The sequence below is a fragment of the Antennarius striatus genome, chromosome 5 (genome assembly GCF_040054535.1).
Source record: "Antennarius striatus isolate MH-2024 chromosome 5, ASM4005453v1, whole genome shotgun sequence".
NCBI classification, from domain to species: Eukaryota; Metazoa; Chordata; class Actinopteri; order Lophiiformes; family Antennariidae; genus Antennarius; species Antennarius striatus.
This window is the reverse complement of record NC_090780.1, coordinates 13,883,332-13,897,736: the sequence shown is the minus strand read 5'-3', so window position 1 is coordinate 13,897,736 and position 14,405 is coordinate 13,883,332. Positions and strand designations below refer to the sequence as shown.

General features: G+C 41.9%; 1 protein-coding gene across 1 annotated transcript in view; it reads right to left on the bottom strand.

Annotated features, from left to right (window-relative positions):
• col7a1 (collagen, type VII, alpha 1) overlaps nucleotides 1-1,869 on the bottom strand; it is a 73,076-nt gene extending 71,207 nt beyond the window's left edge. The window contains exon 1 of the mRNA XM_068314822.1: nucleotides 1,580-1,869. Within this exon, the coding sequence (XP_068170923.1) occupies nucleotides 1,580-1,612 (33 nt within the window). The 5' untranslated portion in view covers nucleotides 1,613-1,869. The remainder of the gene's footprint in view (nucleotides 1-1,579) is intronic.
• Nucleotides 1,870-14,405: the final 12,536 nt, after the last annotated feature.

The following is a 14,405-nucleotide window of genomic DNA, read 5'->3' as shown; positions in this document are numbered from 1 at the left end:
GGGTGTAAGATTGTGTAAATGCCTCAGCATAACATCCATTCAGAGGGAGACACAAGAGGTCAAGGGGATGGAGGGGCTGCAGTTACAGGAGGGTGGGGTGTCACAGCAAATTATTAATCTCCAACAAATCTGCTCACGCACACTGCTCACGCTGTGTACTTATAAGCCAAAAGCAGAAAGACTTTCCTCTGAGATGTCAACAAGACAAAACCAGGGGACACGAACCCTGTCACCTTTGAACTCTACCCTTTTGTCAAGTACAGCATCTCTTAATCTCTTCAGAAATACATCATCGTTCCATTTCTTCATCCAAACTAAACAAAAGAGTTAAAAAATAAATGATTTTGGAACTATTATGACAAGTACTTTCAGAAGGGTCACTGATAGCATCTTCTGGTAGTATTTCATAAGCTTTGCATTATTGTCTACAAAAACCAGATGGATAAAGTTAAATATGAATGGAGAAAAAACAACAATTCCTCTAATTTATGGCTATTTTATGTCAGTAAAAACACTGTAAGGACCACGACCACCCAAAACGCATGCAGTTTGAGCAGTTTGAACAAAATACCATTAGTTAAAATAAGCTGAAGATCTGACATTAATGTGCATACCCTGGAACTCAGTGAAGACAACACAGAATGTTCCCTCACAAAGGCATCAAACAAACTGTAATCAGCAACAGTCCTCCTTGGATGACACACTTGGGATCAGTTCAGCAACCAAATGCCAGAGTAGCATGCAGACACTTAAATCGTTCCATTCAATATCATTTACAATGCAGACACTTAATTAAGGATGGCTGCAACAATGCAGTTAATGAAAAGAGTAGAATGTAGAAATAACATGATGATTATTGCAAATATTTAGACAATATCAAAAACTCTTTGTCAATGGGGGAGTTTTGGCTCAAAACCACATCAAAAAGTGAAATGCTCGAGGGCAAAAACTGGGAATAGCACCAATGAAAACACAAAGACAGAGGAGGAAGAAGAGCGGTGGCGTTCTCTTCCTGTGTTTAGCATCACTAAAATGTGGACTGCAGCAGGAGTAATGTCCTCTCACAAACACATGGGTTCAGCTGAGGTTAACCTGCTTGTTAACTCCCTCACTGTCCTGTGCAGCACTCAAGTCTCATGCAAACAGCGTGTGCAAGGAGAAGTTCATATAAAAGGCAGTTCTGTTACACATGCACTGATATAAAAATATATTTAAAGTTTTTTCTCGATGCATATGTAATATCTCAAAAAATTTGAATTACAGAAAGGGTAGATTAAAATGATGAAAGTTCCACTTAGTCGTGTTCAAAATCAATTTCATTGCTGCAGGGTGAGGAATTGTAGCTGAAGGAGTGGTGCATTGGACACAATACAGTTAATAAATTTCTTCCCCCGAGCGTGAAATCTATTTTCAGAAATCAGTGACGAAATGTGTGACATAACTAAGATATTATATGTCCCGATCATGTAGCAGCCTGTTGTACACATGCTGTTGGTAAATTGTGCCGAACATGACCTCAAGTGGGCTAATCCCACTAAGATATAAACCCACGCAGAACCCAAGTTCAATACTAATTTACCTGTGAATCTCTGCGGTGCACACGAACCCACATCCTGCCGTTCCGCGCCTTTCCACCTGTGGCATGTCCAAACACAGCTCTCTGTGTAGCGTATGGACACACCACTATTCCCAGTCACTGATGTCCAGTATAAAAGCTTCAAAAACAATAGAAACAACTTCCACTCTTGTCCTCTGCTACTTAGTAGCCGGACTCCTGTCAGTGTATCTCTCCTGTCACAACTGGAAGCCCTTTTCCCAAATTCCAGCTGCTGCCGCGCTGCCTTGGCTGAACACAAGCAGCAGCCTAACAGTCCAGACTTGTACGGATGCCTGAAGGGCTCTCCTGATTTTCTTTGTACCTCTTTTCTCCTTACAGCTTGTCCCTCCCAATGCCAGAAAAACGCATATGCAACCATGTGGATCTGACATGAGAGGCGAAAAAATACTGTTACAGTACTTGTCATTGGGGGGAACAGATTAACTACATGTATCTATGCATTTATAAGCATGTGTTAATCACCAGCAGTAGTTACCAACATAAATACAGTAATAAGTTACGATAAGTTTCAACAAGATACCAACATAAAATTACTCTGATTATTCTTTAGAAGGAATTATTAAAAATAGTGATATTCACAATGTGATATTCACAATGTGATCTAGCATTCAAATACTGTATGCAACTTGCTCCTCATCAAACTCTTCCTTCTTTGCTTTGCTCAAAATAGTATTAAAATTGCTGATAATTTACTGACATTTCCTGGAAAAACACACAAAAAAATAGTATTTGCACAACTTCTCCCAGTTTTGGTGGCAGAGGTAACTAACCGCACAGGTAGAGCAGCAGCTCTACTCTGAGCCCCTCGCGAACAGCAGTGTTTCTCACCCTATCTCTAAGGGGGACACCAGCTATCCGCCTGAGAAAGCCTATTTCAGCCGCTTGTATCCACGATCTTGTTCATTCGGTCATGACCCATCGCTCATGACCATAGGTGAGGGTAGGAACGAAGACTGAATGGTAGATAGAGAGCTTTGCTCCCTCTTTGTGACAATAGTGCGGTAAAGCGACTGCAATACCGCTTCTGCTGCCCCAATTCTCCAATCTCACGCTCCATTGTTCACTTGCTCATGAACAGGACCCCAAGATACTTAAACTCCTTCACTTGTGGAAGGACCTCATTTCCTACTTGGAGAAGGCAGTCCACTGGCTTCCTGCTGAGGACCATGGCCTCAGATTTGGAGGTACTGACCTCATCCCCGCCACTTCACACTCGACTGCAAACCAGACCAGTGAGTGCTGCAGGTCACAGGCCGATGACGCAAACAGGACCATATCATCTGCAAAAAGCAGCGATACAATCCTCAGGCCACCAAACTGTTACTCCTCCTCACCACGACTACGCCTTGATATGCTGTCCATGAAAATCACGAATAGAATTGGTGATAAAGTACAGCCCTGGCGAAGGCCAACAGCTACTCGGAATGCATCCGACTTACTGCTGAGAACCAGAACACAGCTCTCACTTTAGGCGTACAGGGATTGGATGGCCCTGAGGTGAGGCCGGAACCCACATTGTTCCTCCTCAGTCTGAGGTTCGACAATCGGCCGAACCCTCCTTTCCAGCACCTTGGAATAAACTTTCAAAGGGAGGCTGAGCAGTGTGATGTCCCTGTAGTTGGCACACACCCTCTGGTCTCCCTTTTTAAAAAGAGGAACCACCACCCCAGTCTGCCACTCTTTCGGCACTGTCCCAGACTTCCACGCAATGTTAAAGAGGCGTGTCATCCATGACAGCCCCTCAACACCCCGAGCCTTCAGCATTTCCGGGCAAATCTCATCAACACCTCGGGCTTTGCCACCGTGAAGTTGTTTAACTACCTCGGTGACTTCGCCCAGAGAGATTGACTGGAATCCCCCATCATCCTCCAGCTCTGCCTCTGCAACAGAGGACAGGTCAGTTGGGGTAGTTGGATTCAGGAGTTTCTCAAAGTGTTCCTTCCACCGACCTACAACCTCCTCAGTCGAGGTCAACAGTGTCCCATCCTTGCTGTATACAGCTTGGATGGTCCCCCGTTTCCCCCCCCCGAGATGTCGGACAGTCCTCCAGAACAACTTTGGTGCCATCCGATAGTCCTTCTCCATGGCCTCTCCGAACTCCTCCCACACCCTCTGTTTTGCCTCCATCACAGCTGAGGCTGCAGTCCTCTTGGCCTGTCGGTACCCTGCAACTGCTTCAGGAGTCCCCGGGGACAACATGCCCCTGAAGGCCTCCTTCTTCAGTCCCTGACCACCGGGGTCCACCACGGTCTTGAGGCACCCAGGACCTTGAGACCACAGCTGTCAGCTGCAGCTTCAGCAATGGAAGCTTTGAAAATCGACCAGCCTCCACAGGGAAGCATGAGAAGCTCCGTCGGAGGTGTGAATTGAAGTCCTCCTCCACACATTCCCAGTTCACCCGCACTACTCGTTTGGGCTTACCAGGTCTATCCAAAGGTTTCCTCTGCCAACTGACCCAACTCACCACCAGGTGGTGATCAGTTGACAGCTCAGCCCCTCTCTTCACCCGAGTGTCCAAAAGACACTGTCGAAGGTGTGGAAGCGAAATAATGCATGCTCAGGCCACACTTCAAATCAGAGGAAACACATTTTCAAGTTTGGCAGCGAATAACCAAATCGTCCAAAAACCAGGAAGACAGGAAGTGGGTCAAGTTGACATGGGATGGTTACCTAGGTTTGGATAGTTGCCAGGAACAAGTGTTTTCCTGTTTCCCCATGAATAAGATATGCATACCTCTCACATACACAATGGAAGACTGTGACTATAAGAGGGTCAGGAGACATGCATCCAGGGGCTGTTCCTGATTGATCTGTACTGGTGATCTGCGTATCAATAGAAGAATTCCCGTTTTGGCTGTAAATCCACTCTCTGTGTGCTTTAGTTTTATTTTTGTATTTTATCTGGATAAAACACTCTCACTACAAAGGTCAGATGATACGACCATAAGATCAATCATTGACCTCCGACCCAGGATGCTCTGGTACCAGGTACACTTATGAGCATTCTTGTTTTCGAACATGGTGATAGTTATATACAATCCGTAACTACCACAGAAGTCCAACAACATAACACCGCTCGGGTTTAGATGAGGGAGGCCATTCCTCCCAATCATGCCCCTCCAAGTGTCTCCATCATTTCCGACGTGTGAATTGAAGTCCCCCAGGAGAACAATGGAGTCCCCTACAGGGATCCCATCAAGGACCCCATTTAGGGACCCCAAGAAGGCCGAATAATATGAGCTGATATTTGGTGTGTACGCACAAACAACAGTCAGAGTTTTCCGTGCCACAGCCTTAAGGCATAGGGAGGCGACCCTCTCATGTACCGGGTGAATTCCAACAAAGCGGCGCCCAGCCGGGGGGACTTGTGAGTATCCCCATACCCGCCCTGCGCCTCACGCCTGACGCAACTCCAGAGTACAACAAAGTCCAACCCCTATCCAGGAGTTTGGATCCAGAACCGAGGCTATGCGTGGAGGTAAGCCTCACCAGATCCAAATGGTAACGCTCCACCTCCAACACAAGCTCCGGCTCCTTCCCCACCAGTGAGGTAACATTCCACGTCCCCAAAGCCAGCTTTTGCCGCCCGGGTCTGGACCGTCGTGACCCCCTGTCATCACTGCCACTCATATGGCAGCGCACCCGACCCCATCGATCTGCCCTGCGGGTAGTGGGTCCAGAGGGGTGGGAAAAGTCCATGCTGCCTTTTCGGGCTGAGCCCAGCTGGGCTCCGTGGCAGACCTAGCCACCAGGCGCACGCTGACGGGCCCTCTGTCCAGGCCTGGCTCCAGACGTGGGCCCCGAGCTTCCTCCAGGCAGGGTCACTTGTTTCCCTTCTCATTCTTTCATGGGAACTTCTGAACCATTCTTTGTCTGGCCCTTCACCTAAAACCTGATTGCCTTGGGTCTCCCTACCAGGAGTACAAGACTCCCGACAACATACAGTAGCTCCCAGGATCTTTAGGGCACACAAACCTCTCCACCACGATAAGGTGATGGTTCCTTGGAGAGGTTGATAAGTATAGTTGGCATAGTTGATGAGTAATATTAAATTAAACTAGCTGCATTGGGAAGCAAAGTGTGTGTGAAGAAATCTCAGGTTAGTTAGGAATGTAGTTTTAGTTTTGTTGACAGTGCTCGCTGATGAGCAAATGTTTCTCCATAATAACTGTTTAAAATAAGGATTTGCAACGTAATGTTAAACCACGTTTTTTTTACGGGCCTAAGTGGAGTAAGCTTTTTACAGGCAGAGAGCAGTTCTCAAAAGTTCATTAGAAAGGAGTCATCTGGATATGCTGAGGGTAATACTAATTTCCTTCACTAGGCTTTGTTGTCACAACAAACACAACAATAGGTACTAAATTCACTGGTGTTGCGAATAACTTTAAGACAGACTCAGTTCTATTAATTTTTCAGTGAAGGCATCATGTGAAAATGAGCCACTACTCACAATGCCATGGCTTGAAGAAACTTTGCATTAATTAATACATTTTTCTACAGCTTTCCAACTGTTGCATGTAAAACAGTCTGTAGTTTTAATGGTATAATATATAACACACGAACGGAAGTCATCAATGGAGGAAACACCAATTACTGTGCACATGGTTTAAAAAAACATTCAAGGATGTGTGACCCACTGTACCGTTATAAGGCATCAGTGCACATTGTTCAAAAGCTTTTAGACTTCAACATGTCCTCAGCTGTATCACTGAGGTTTTCGGCTTTTGGGATGACTGAAGAACTCTTTATATTCCTGATCTCAATCCTGCCAGTGGTGAATGGAAGCCAAAATGATGGCAACAGTTGTGGTGGGACAGAAGAAAAATAGTACAGTATATCAATATGCAGTGTTTCTTTGTAACATCAGCTGTAGATTTGTTCCTCTGTTGAGACAACACAACTCAAAGTTGTATGTCTGGCTTTGTTAAACCCACTAATTAGTCACTGAATAGTATGTGTCATCTGGCTTTACCTCCTCTGTCATCACCATGATCCCCCCTTCCAAAAGCTTTATTTTTGGTTTTGGATCATGGCTGTTCTTGACGCAACTGTCATTTCTGTTTATTTTATGTGAAATCACAAGGTAGGTGCCACAGAAAAGCTGATTTGATATTTAAAAAGTAAATTCACTCACACTGCTACACATTTGATTGTAAAGAGTGATCTACTGCCACATTGTGCAATGTATTTTGTTATTTTGTATAATGTGTAGAATTGTCTTACACAGAACTTTCCACCTTGTGGGTGTTGTTGGTGTGAGGTCCTGTTTGAGGCCATGTTAATGGTTGGTGCGATTCAGCTCTTGCTTAGACTTGACAGATACAGCCTGAGCTCCTCTACAATTTGAGATTAGATTACTGTCTTAAAACTTTCTCATGAATCTAAACTTCTTGGCACCAGTTTCTTGTAAATTAAGCCTGGAAATAACAGGAAAGTGGTACCTTTAATCTTCATTTCTTTGCACTCTCAATGAGAGTGTAGGGTTAGGGTTTGGACTGGGGTAAAGGAAGAATTGCTTTGTGCTGCTCTGGATCTTTTCAGCAACAAATAAAACTTAAAACTGAAACCATGCTAAACTAATAAAAACACATTCCAGTATCCGTGTATGTTATTAATTATGTTATTCTTAAATTGATTTTAAGCTTGTGTTGGTTAAGAACAACAGAGAGAGTATGATTTGTGATAGAAACTGTCATATTACACTTTGAACATGGTCTCCCATGTAAAATCTGGTACTTCACATTGATTAATGTGACATTTTTCTTTTGTAATCATAAACAGACTACAGCATTTAAAAGTTTAAATATTAGGAAGGAAACCTAGCTCTGATAGCATGTTACATTAATTTCCAGACCTGATATGATTCTCCAGACCGGTACTAAAACATCGATGGGCTTTGAACAGGACTTTCATCTTACTTGTGTGTTTTTGAATGATTTGATCAGTTGCCAGCTGCTGTTTGTTGTGTATGTAAAGATTGATACATACATTGTCAGTACCTGCTTCTTTCGCTCGCAAGGTTGCTTGAGCCTATCCCAGCAGACTTGGGGCGTGAGGCAGGGTACACTCCAAGCGCGATGCCAGTGAACCATGGAGCCACATGAAAGACAGCAAACACACGCACACACTCACACCTACAGACAATTTTTACACCAGCCAATTCACAAGTGCATGTTTTTGGAGGAGGGAGGAAGCTGGAAAACCATGGTGATGAGAGAACACACAAAGACATGGGGAGAACATGCAAACTCCGCATAGAGCGGGACTCGAACCAAGAACTGCCTTGCGACGTCCCTACCCACCGTGCCGTAAAGATAGTCAGACAGAAAGCTATGAATGCATTTCACCTCAATTTTGTTCAAAGGTAAATAGACAGTAGATATAACTATTATATAACCAACCAGAAGTCACATTATATGCAGGTAGGCATAAATTGGGTCAGATTGGACCATGCACATTGGACTTATTAGAAGTTTCATGGTGAATGGTTGAAATATGCAAAAATATGTAAAAAATGAATGAACACCAACAGGTGTCGCCTTTTAATTTTGAGAGGTTGGAGTTGAATACTTAAATACAACTAATTATTTAACTGAAGTAATTTAACTCTTTACATTTTTGTTGGAGCAACATCTTCTCATACTAACATCCATTCATCCATTTAATTATGGATGAGGCAACCACAATCATCTACATCTACTTATTCACCTTGTGGGATGCGAGATACAACCCAGATAAAATTTGTGCCATTCTTCAGAAAAATCTGTAATATATGTAGAATTATAATTTTTCAAACTTAAGATTAAGTAATACAATCAGTTTTTTTAGTTAAGGATTTCTTCTCTTCAAATTTTATTATACAGCAGTTGTAATTATCAAAAGTTGAGGAAAGAAGAATTTGCTACATTTTCCATATGCTTTTGAGTCTTTTTTGTCACATGGAGAGTAATGGAAAGCTACTAGCTGATGACATACAACGTCTGTCTTTCCTGCTTTCTTTTATGATTGACACTGATCTCCTCATTCTCCACCCTGACTTCTCCACATGCCAGGATGATTTACTTCAAAACTATGTCAGAACATGGAGGATAAGAGAGATTACTGTACTGCAGGAAGTCCTTTTCTCTTTCCACTTCATAAATACACTAATGTATGAGTATGTTTGGTGTTTTGTCTAACTGCAGTAACAAGAGACAAATGTGCTTACGTTCATATCCTCTGAAGTAGCCTGAGTGCCTAAGCTTGGAGATATTCTTAAGGACAATAAATCTATGATCCTGGTTGTTTTCCTGAGGGATGGACGTTAAATCCTCATCCTCTGTCAGGGGCTCCTAGCTTTGTTCTTTCAGGCATAGTTGCAAAGTAGAGAGGTAAAGGAGCACTTTATCATCGCCTGCAGCTGTCTCTCCAAATACCACCTGTCCAGGTAACAAATAGCACAGTGACTAAAAAAGAAACTAAGAAAAACTTGCCTTTAGGTTTCTAGCTGAGATAAAGCATGGTTAACTTGCTTTGGCGGATGTCCAAAACAAAGAAAAGATCTAAGTAACATGGTATAATAAATGGTTTTTATTTAGAAACACAACACACACTTTATATCACAGCTCCAAGAGTAGGCCCAGGTAAGACTTCATAATCGATCAATTATTATTCATATTAAAACCATGATTTCATCTTACACAAATACTGTATATTTATTAACAATAAATAATCATCCATTGCACTACAGACAAGTCACTGCATGAGGAAATGAATAGTGTCCTTGGTAGAATATTAAAGGGACCAAAAAGTAAATATTATAAAATGAGCAATTAGACTCTTACAGTGATTCACGCTCATTTGTCTGAAGGCCCAGTGAAGACAGGGGAAAGAAGTAAGAAGTACTTGAAATAATACATTGAAAATATAAAGATTAATTTTAAAAAAAACCACTGAGTAAACATTCACCAGAGTCACTACTAGGAAGGAAAGGAAATTAAATTAATTATTATTACTTGTTAGGGGTGAACAACATGTGGAACAGATAGATGAGTATGAAGGTGGAATTTGAGGGTGTGATGAATGCTATTCATACATGTTAGATGTGGAATGGAGGAGAAAGAAGAATTTGGGAGAGCTAGTTGGATGAAAAGAGTCTTAGTATAACCAAGGAGTTGTGGAAGTGGACTAACAGGTGGGAGTCTCTTGCTTGTCCCAGCTGACTGTGGGGAGGGGTTTACACTGGACAAGTCGCCAGGTTATTGTAGGCCCTTGCATGGAAAAATAAACAACTGTTCACACCCACACATCTGACTGTGGTTGCTTAGTAACCAATTTACCTATGATACATACTAATTGGGAGGAGGAAGCCAGAGCACCCACAGAGACATGGGGAGAACATGCAAACTCCACAAAAAAATATTTCAACTGAGGACCCAGGCTTTGAGGCAACAGCAATACCGACTGCACCACTGTGTTTCCAACCTGTGGTGGAAATTGAATAAGGAAATCTCTTCGTGTTAGGTTTGGGTGGAAGTCAGTTGATGGAGAAGGGTTGCCAGTTTCTTGCAAAACATAGAGGTTGCTCAACAAGAAGCGGAATTGTCATTTATACAAAAGTAGTGAGGCAATGCAGCATAAAGCAAAGAGAAAGTTAACAGTGGTTAAGTAAATGGTATGAAGTGACTGGTATGAAAGGTTGGATACTAACATTTTGAAAAGCACTTGTACCAATTCATTGGGCTGAGCTGGGAACAATGTGGAGAGCACACTAGCTTTTGTTGATCAGGTCAAAAGAACATTTAAGGGCCTGATGAATGAATAAATTGAGAAAGAAGGTGTGATAATGGGAGATAATTAATTAGGATATCACCTGGATTTCAAGAATAAACTGGGAAGTAAGGAAAAGAAGTGATAAAAAAGCAGTTGGTACAATATAGATGGTTTACCTATGGAGGTATTAAAATGCTTAGCGAACAGTTTGTAATTGGATTGTTGAAAACTCATCTGAAGAAACAAAAACAAGAAACAGAAAGAACAATCCTGTGACTGATTTCTAAGATTCTTCAAAACTGCAGTGAGTACAGAGGTATAAAGTTGACCAGCCACAACATGAAGTTTAGGATATGGTAGTGGAAAATGAAGGGGAGTGACGATGATGATGATGATGAGTGAGCAGCATGGCTTAACGTCATGTTAAGCTTGTTCTGGAATGTTGATGTAGAGTAGTGAAAGTCAATGGCCGTTATATTGTGTCTTTGAAGATGGCGATGTAAGAGAAACTCAGATGCAGCACCGAAGTGGTCAAGAGTGGGACAGGACAGGACTGAGGGAAATGTGACAGTGGTGACCTTATTTGAGTGATTCCAAGCTGATTTGGGTTTAACTCAAAGACTGGCTTCACCAGGTTTACAGAAAACATCGGAGTCTCCAAGGAACATGATGTTTGCTGCTAACATTTGGATGTGAGTTGTGAGTAGGTTGTGGAAACATATGTATTGCAGAATAGAGAAATGTGGGTCTGTAAGAGCAAAACCAAACAGATGTGTTTCTGAGTGAGAGTGAGTACAAGTAAAAGTGAAAGTGATGGTTTATGAAATTGTCAAACCAGCTATCTTGCATTTTTTTCAATAAAAACAGATGATACTTCACCACCAGATATGACAGCAGCATTCACTGTCTACTTCAATTACACATGAATGCAGTTTGTAAAGGGATTGTAAAACACATTGACTCATTATTACCACTAATAGAGTTTAATAAATTATATAAAGACAAAGGTATCACGATAAAATTGATAACTTATTGAATTATCATGAATCACTTTGAGGATATAAAAAGTAAAGTGATGAAATAACAGGAAATGGTGACCCAATTGGGTGACCAAAGTAAAAGCAACATGGATAAAAGTCTATACTACACAACACATCAACACCTGTTCCCCATTAAATGAAACAACACAGAGAGAAACACAGAAACACCCAAAAACAACATAAATAACAAACACAATCCAACGTTCAGAACAACACAGCCTAAATCAACTGAGTGGTCTCAGAGTAAAGGACAATTTTGATTTATTCCATCCAACAATCATTACAAAAGAGGCCTACACTGAGCAAACTGTTTGTGACCATTTACTGTAGAATTGATTTTTAGGACTGCTGCCAAGCTTCAGTAAACATGATCACATTATAGCCTTTTAGCAACTATGGTTGACAGACGTTAAACGTTAATATTGAATTCTCACTTCCCCTTCTGACCGAAAAATTGACAACTCATCACTTCCCAACAATTTCCTCATCCACACTCTGCATGTATAAGATTTCAGTGAAGATAATCTGTGGATATTCTTTTAATGTATTCTTTTAATGACGAACAACTGCTAAAAGTTTAATATTCTTCGACATGACATCAAGGACAGTGCAAATGCATGGCAGCACAAAAGATATCAGCACCAACACCAGATGTTGTACAATGGGAGGAGTAACCCAGTGGTGTAGACAGGAACATGTGTGGCACCAAGAGAAGAATGGTTGAGAACAACAGAATTAAGAGTCTGGAACATAAAGTTCCAGACTAGCAAACAGCTGCTGGCTAACCAACCACACACGGTGGTGGCTCACAAGAAGTAGTGGGGCTAAGAGGCAAACCATTTCTGTTTATAAATGCGTATATGGTATAAACAAATATAGATACATGAATATAAATGAATAGCAGATGTCTGTCACAGTACATCATTTGCACTGTGACACATGGTTGTCTGTAACGTTCTCTACTTGCTGGCTGATGACAGCCAGTAACCTGATGCACTATACTGTACATGTCTTCAAGGATTTGCAGTGGAAACGCTGTGAGAGCAGACAAAATACTGCAGTTCAGTTAAATACTCAAGTTCTAATTGGAGCGGTAACATGTCTGGGCAAACTGATCCAACCAAAGGCAAAGTCTTTGATGATTCATCAGTTTGGCATGGTTGCTCATTTCCTTCGTAACAGTTTCGGTTAGCATCAATGTCTTTGAGTTTAAAAAAAACAAATGTGAGCAATTTCTTCAAACCCTCAATTAACCAGGAAGGAGGAAATTAACAATGCGGGCTTCACACATCTTTTCTTTCTAATATCTTGTTTCTTAGCCTCTGAATTTTGCTGTCTATTTAACGTGTCCTCGTCACCTTCTGTCAGCCCTTTAAGCCCCGGAGCTGCAGGTAAAGTTGATGCCCTTGATTGTTTGTTCATCACTCCACTACATCTCATGAAATCATTTACAGGGAATAACGAGGTGAGAACATAGACACCAAATTTTAACAATGTTTTGCTGATGTAATAAACACTTCTATCATGAGTAGTTAGAATAAAATGCTTTGAAATACGTTAACTCATTTTTGGGAGTTATTTTTTTCCTCTTTTTATAGCAGCTTTCGCTTTTCTTATGTATCAGTTAACACTTCAAGCCACCTCATAACTCTTTGTAACTACAGGTTTTGGGGTCTTTAAAGATTTAAAGTCAGTACTGACTTACAAATAAAACTTGACTGACACTGACAAGCGTGTCTTACAAGAATGAAGTGTGTTTTTCTACGGGTACATAATCTTTTTGGTGATTTATGCTCTAGTTGTCTGTAAAACATTTTTGTCCTTCAATTAGCATCAAAATGTATTTACAGGATAGCTCCCCTTTAACGTATGAACCATGACACTGCTAGCAGTTTATCAGATACAATCAGATAAACACTCAATGCTAATGTTATGTCTGTATGGTAAATATATAGCAATTAGCTGTTAGCTCAGCTAAGTAAAAAGACTGGGAACATGGAGGAAAAGTGTGACCATAAAAGCTCCCTTATTAAAGTGTGGAGTAGTTAGTAATCAGTAGATAAATAAATAAATAATAAGTAAATAAATATTTTGTCTTGACAGCACTCAGCCAAGATACAGTCAGTCAGTCAGTTTCTTAACCCGCTTAATCCGCCCACGCAGGTCGCGGGGGAGCATGTGCCTATCCCGGCAGTCTCAGGGCGTGAGGCGGGGGACACCCCGGGCACGACGCCAGTGCACCGCAGAGCCACATAGAGACAAACAATCACTCACACACACACTCACTCCTACGGTCAATTTGGGACCGGCCAATCAACCTGAAGCGCATGCTTTTGGAGGTGGGAGGAATGGATGGATGGATGGATAGATAGATAGAGGAAGCCGGAGAACCCGGAGAGAACCCACGCAGACACGGGGAGAGCATGCGAACTCTGCACAGAGCAGGACTCGAACCCCCACCCGCCGTGTTGTGAGGCGACAGCATTACCCACTGCGCCACCTTGCCGCCAAGATACAGCTGGTCAAATATTCTTTTTGTTTGGATTAATTAATTAATTTCCTGACCTACTCTTTGAGTCTCAATTCTAGCTTTTACAGTCCATATACTCCTCCTAATTTCTATACTGGTTTTGTGTTCCTGTGCTTCATTAATTTGAATATAATTGTGATATCCAGGAAAATATGAAGGTGACTGAAGTAAAGATAGACAACTAGAATGTGATGCTGATAGAAATGTTATGGTGTGTATTTAAGGGTGTGTGTATTAAAGGGTGTGTGCAGTGACCGTAATTCCTCCCCTGTCAGACCGATGATTAAGAACCTAACAGACATTCCAGCAAAAACCCATCTGTAACCCGGCCGACGGAGACACACAACAGCTCTCTGAGGTTCTCTAGTGTGTAGTAGCATCCATCCGTCCGTCCATCCATCCATCCATCCATCCATCCATCCATCCATCCATCCATCCATCTCTATCTCTCTATCTCTCTATCTCT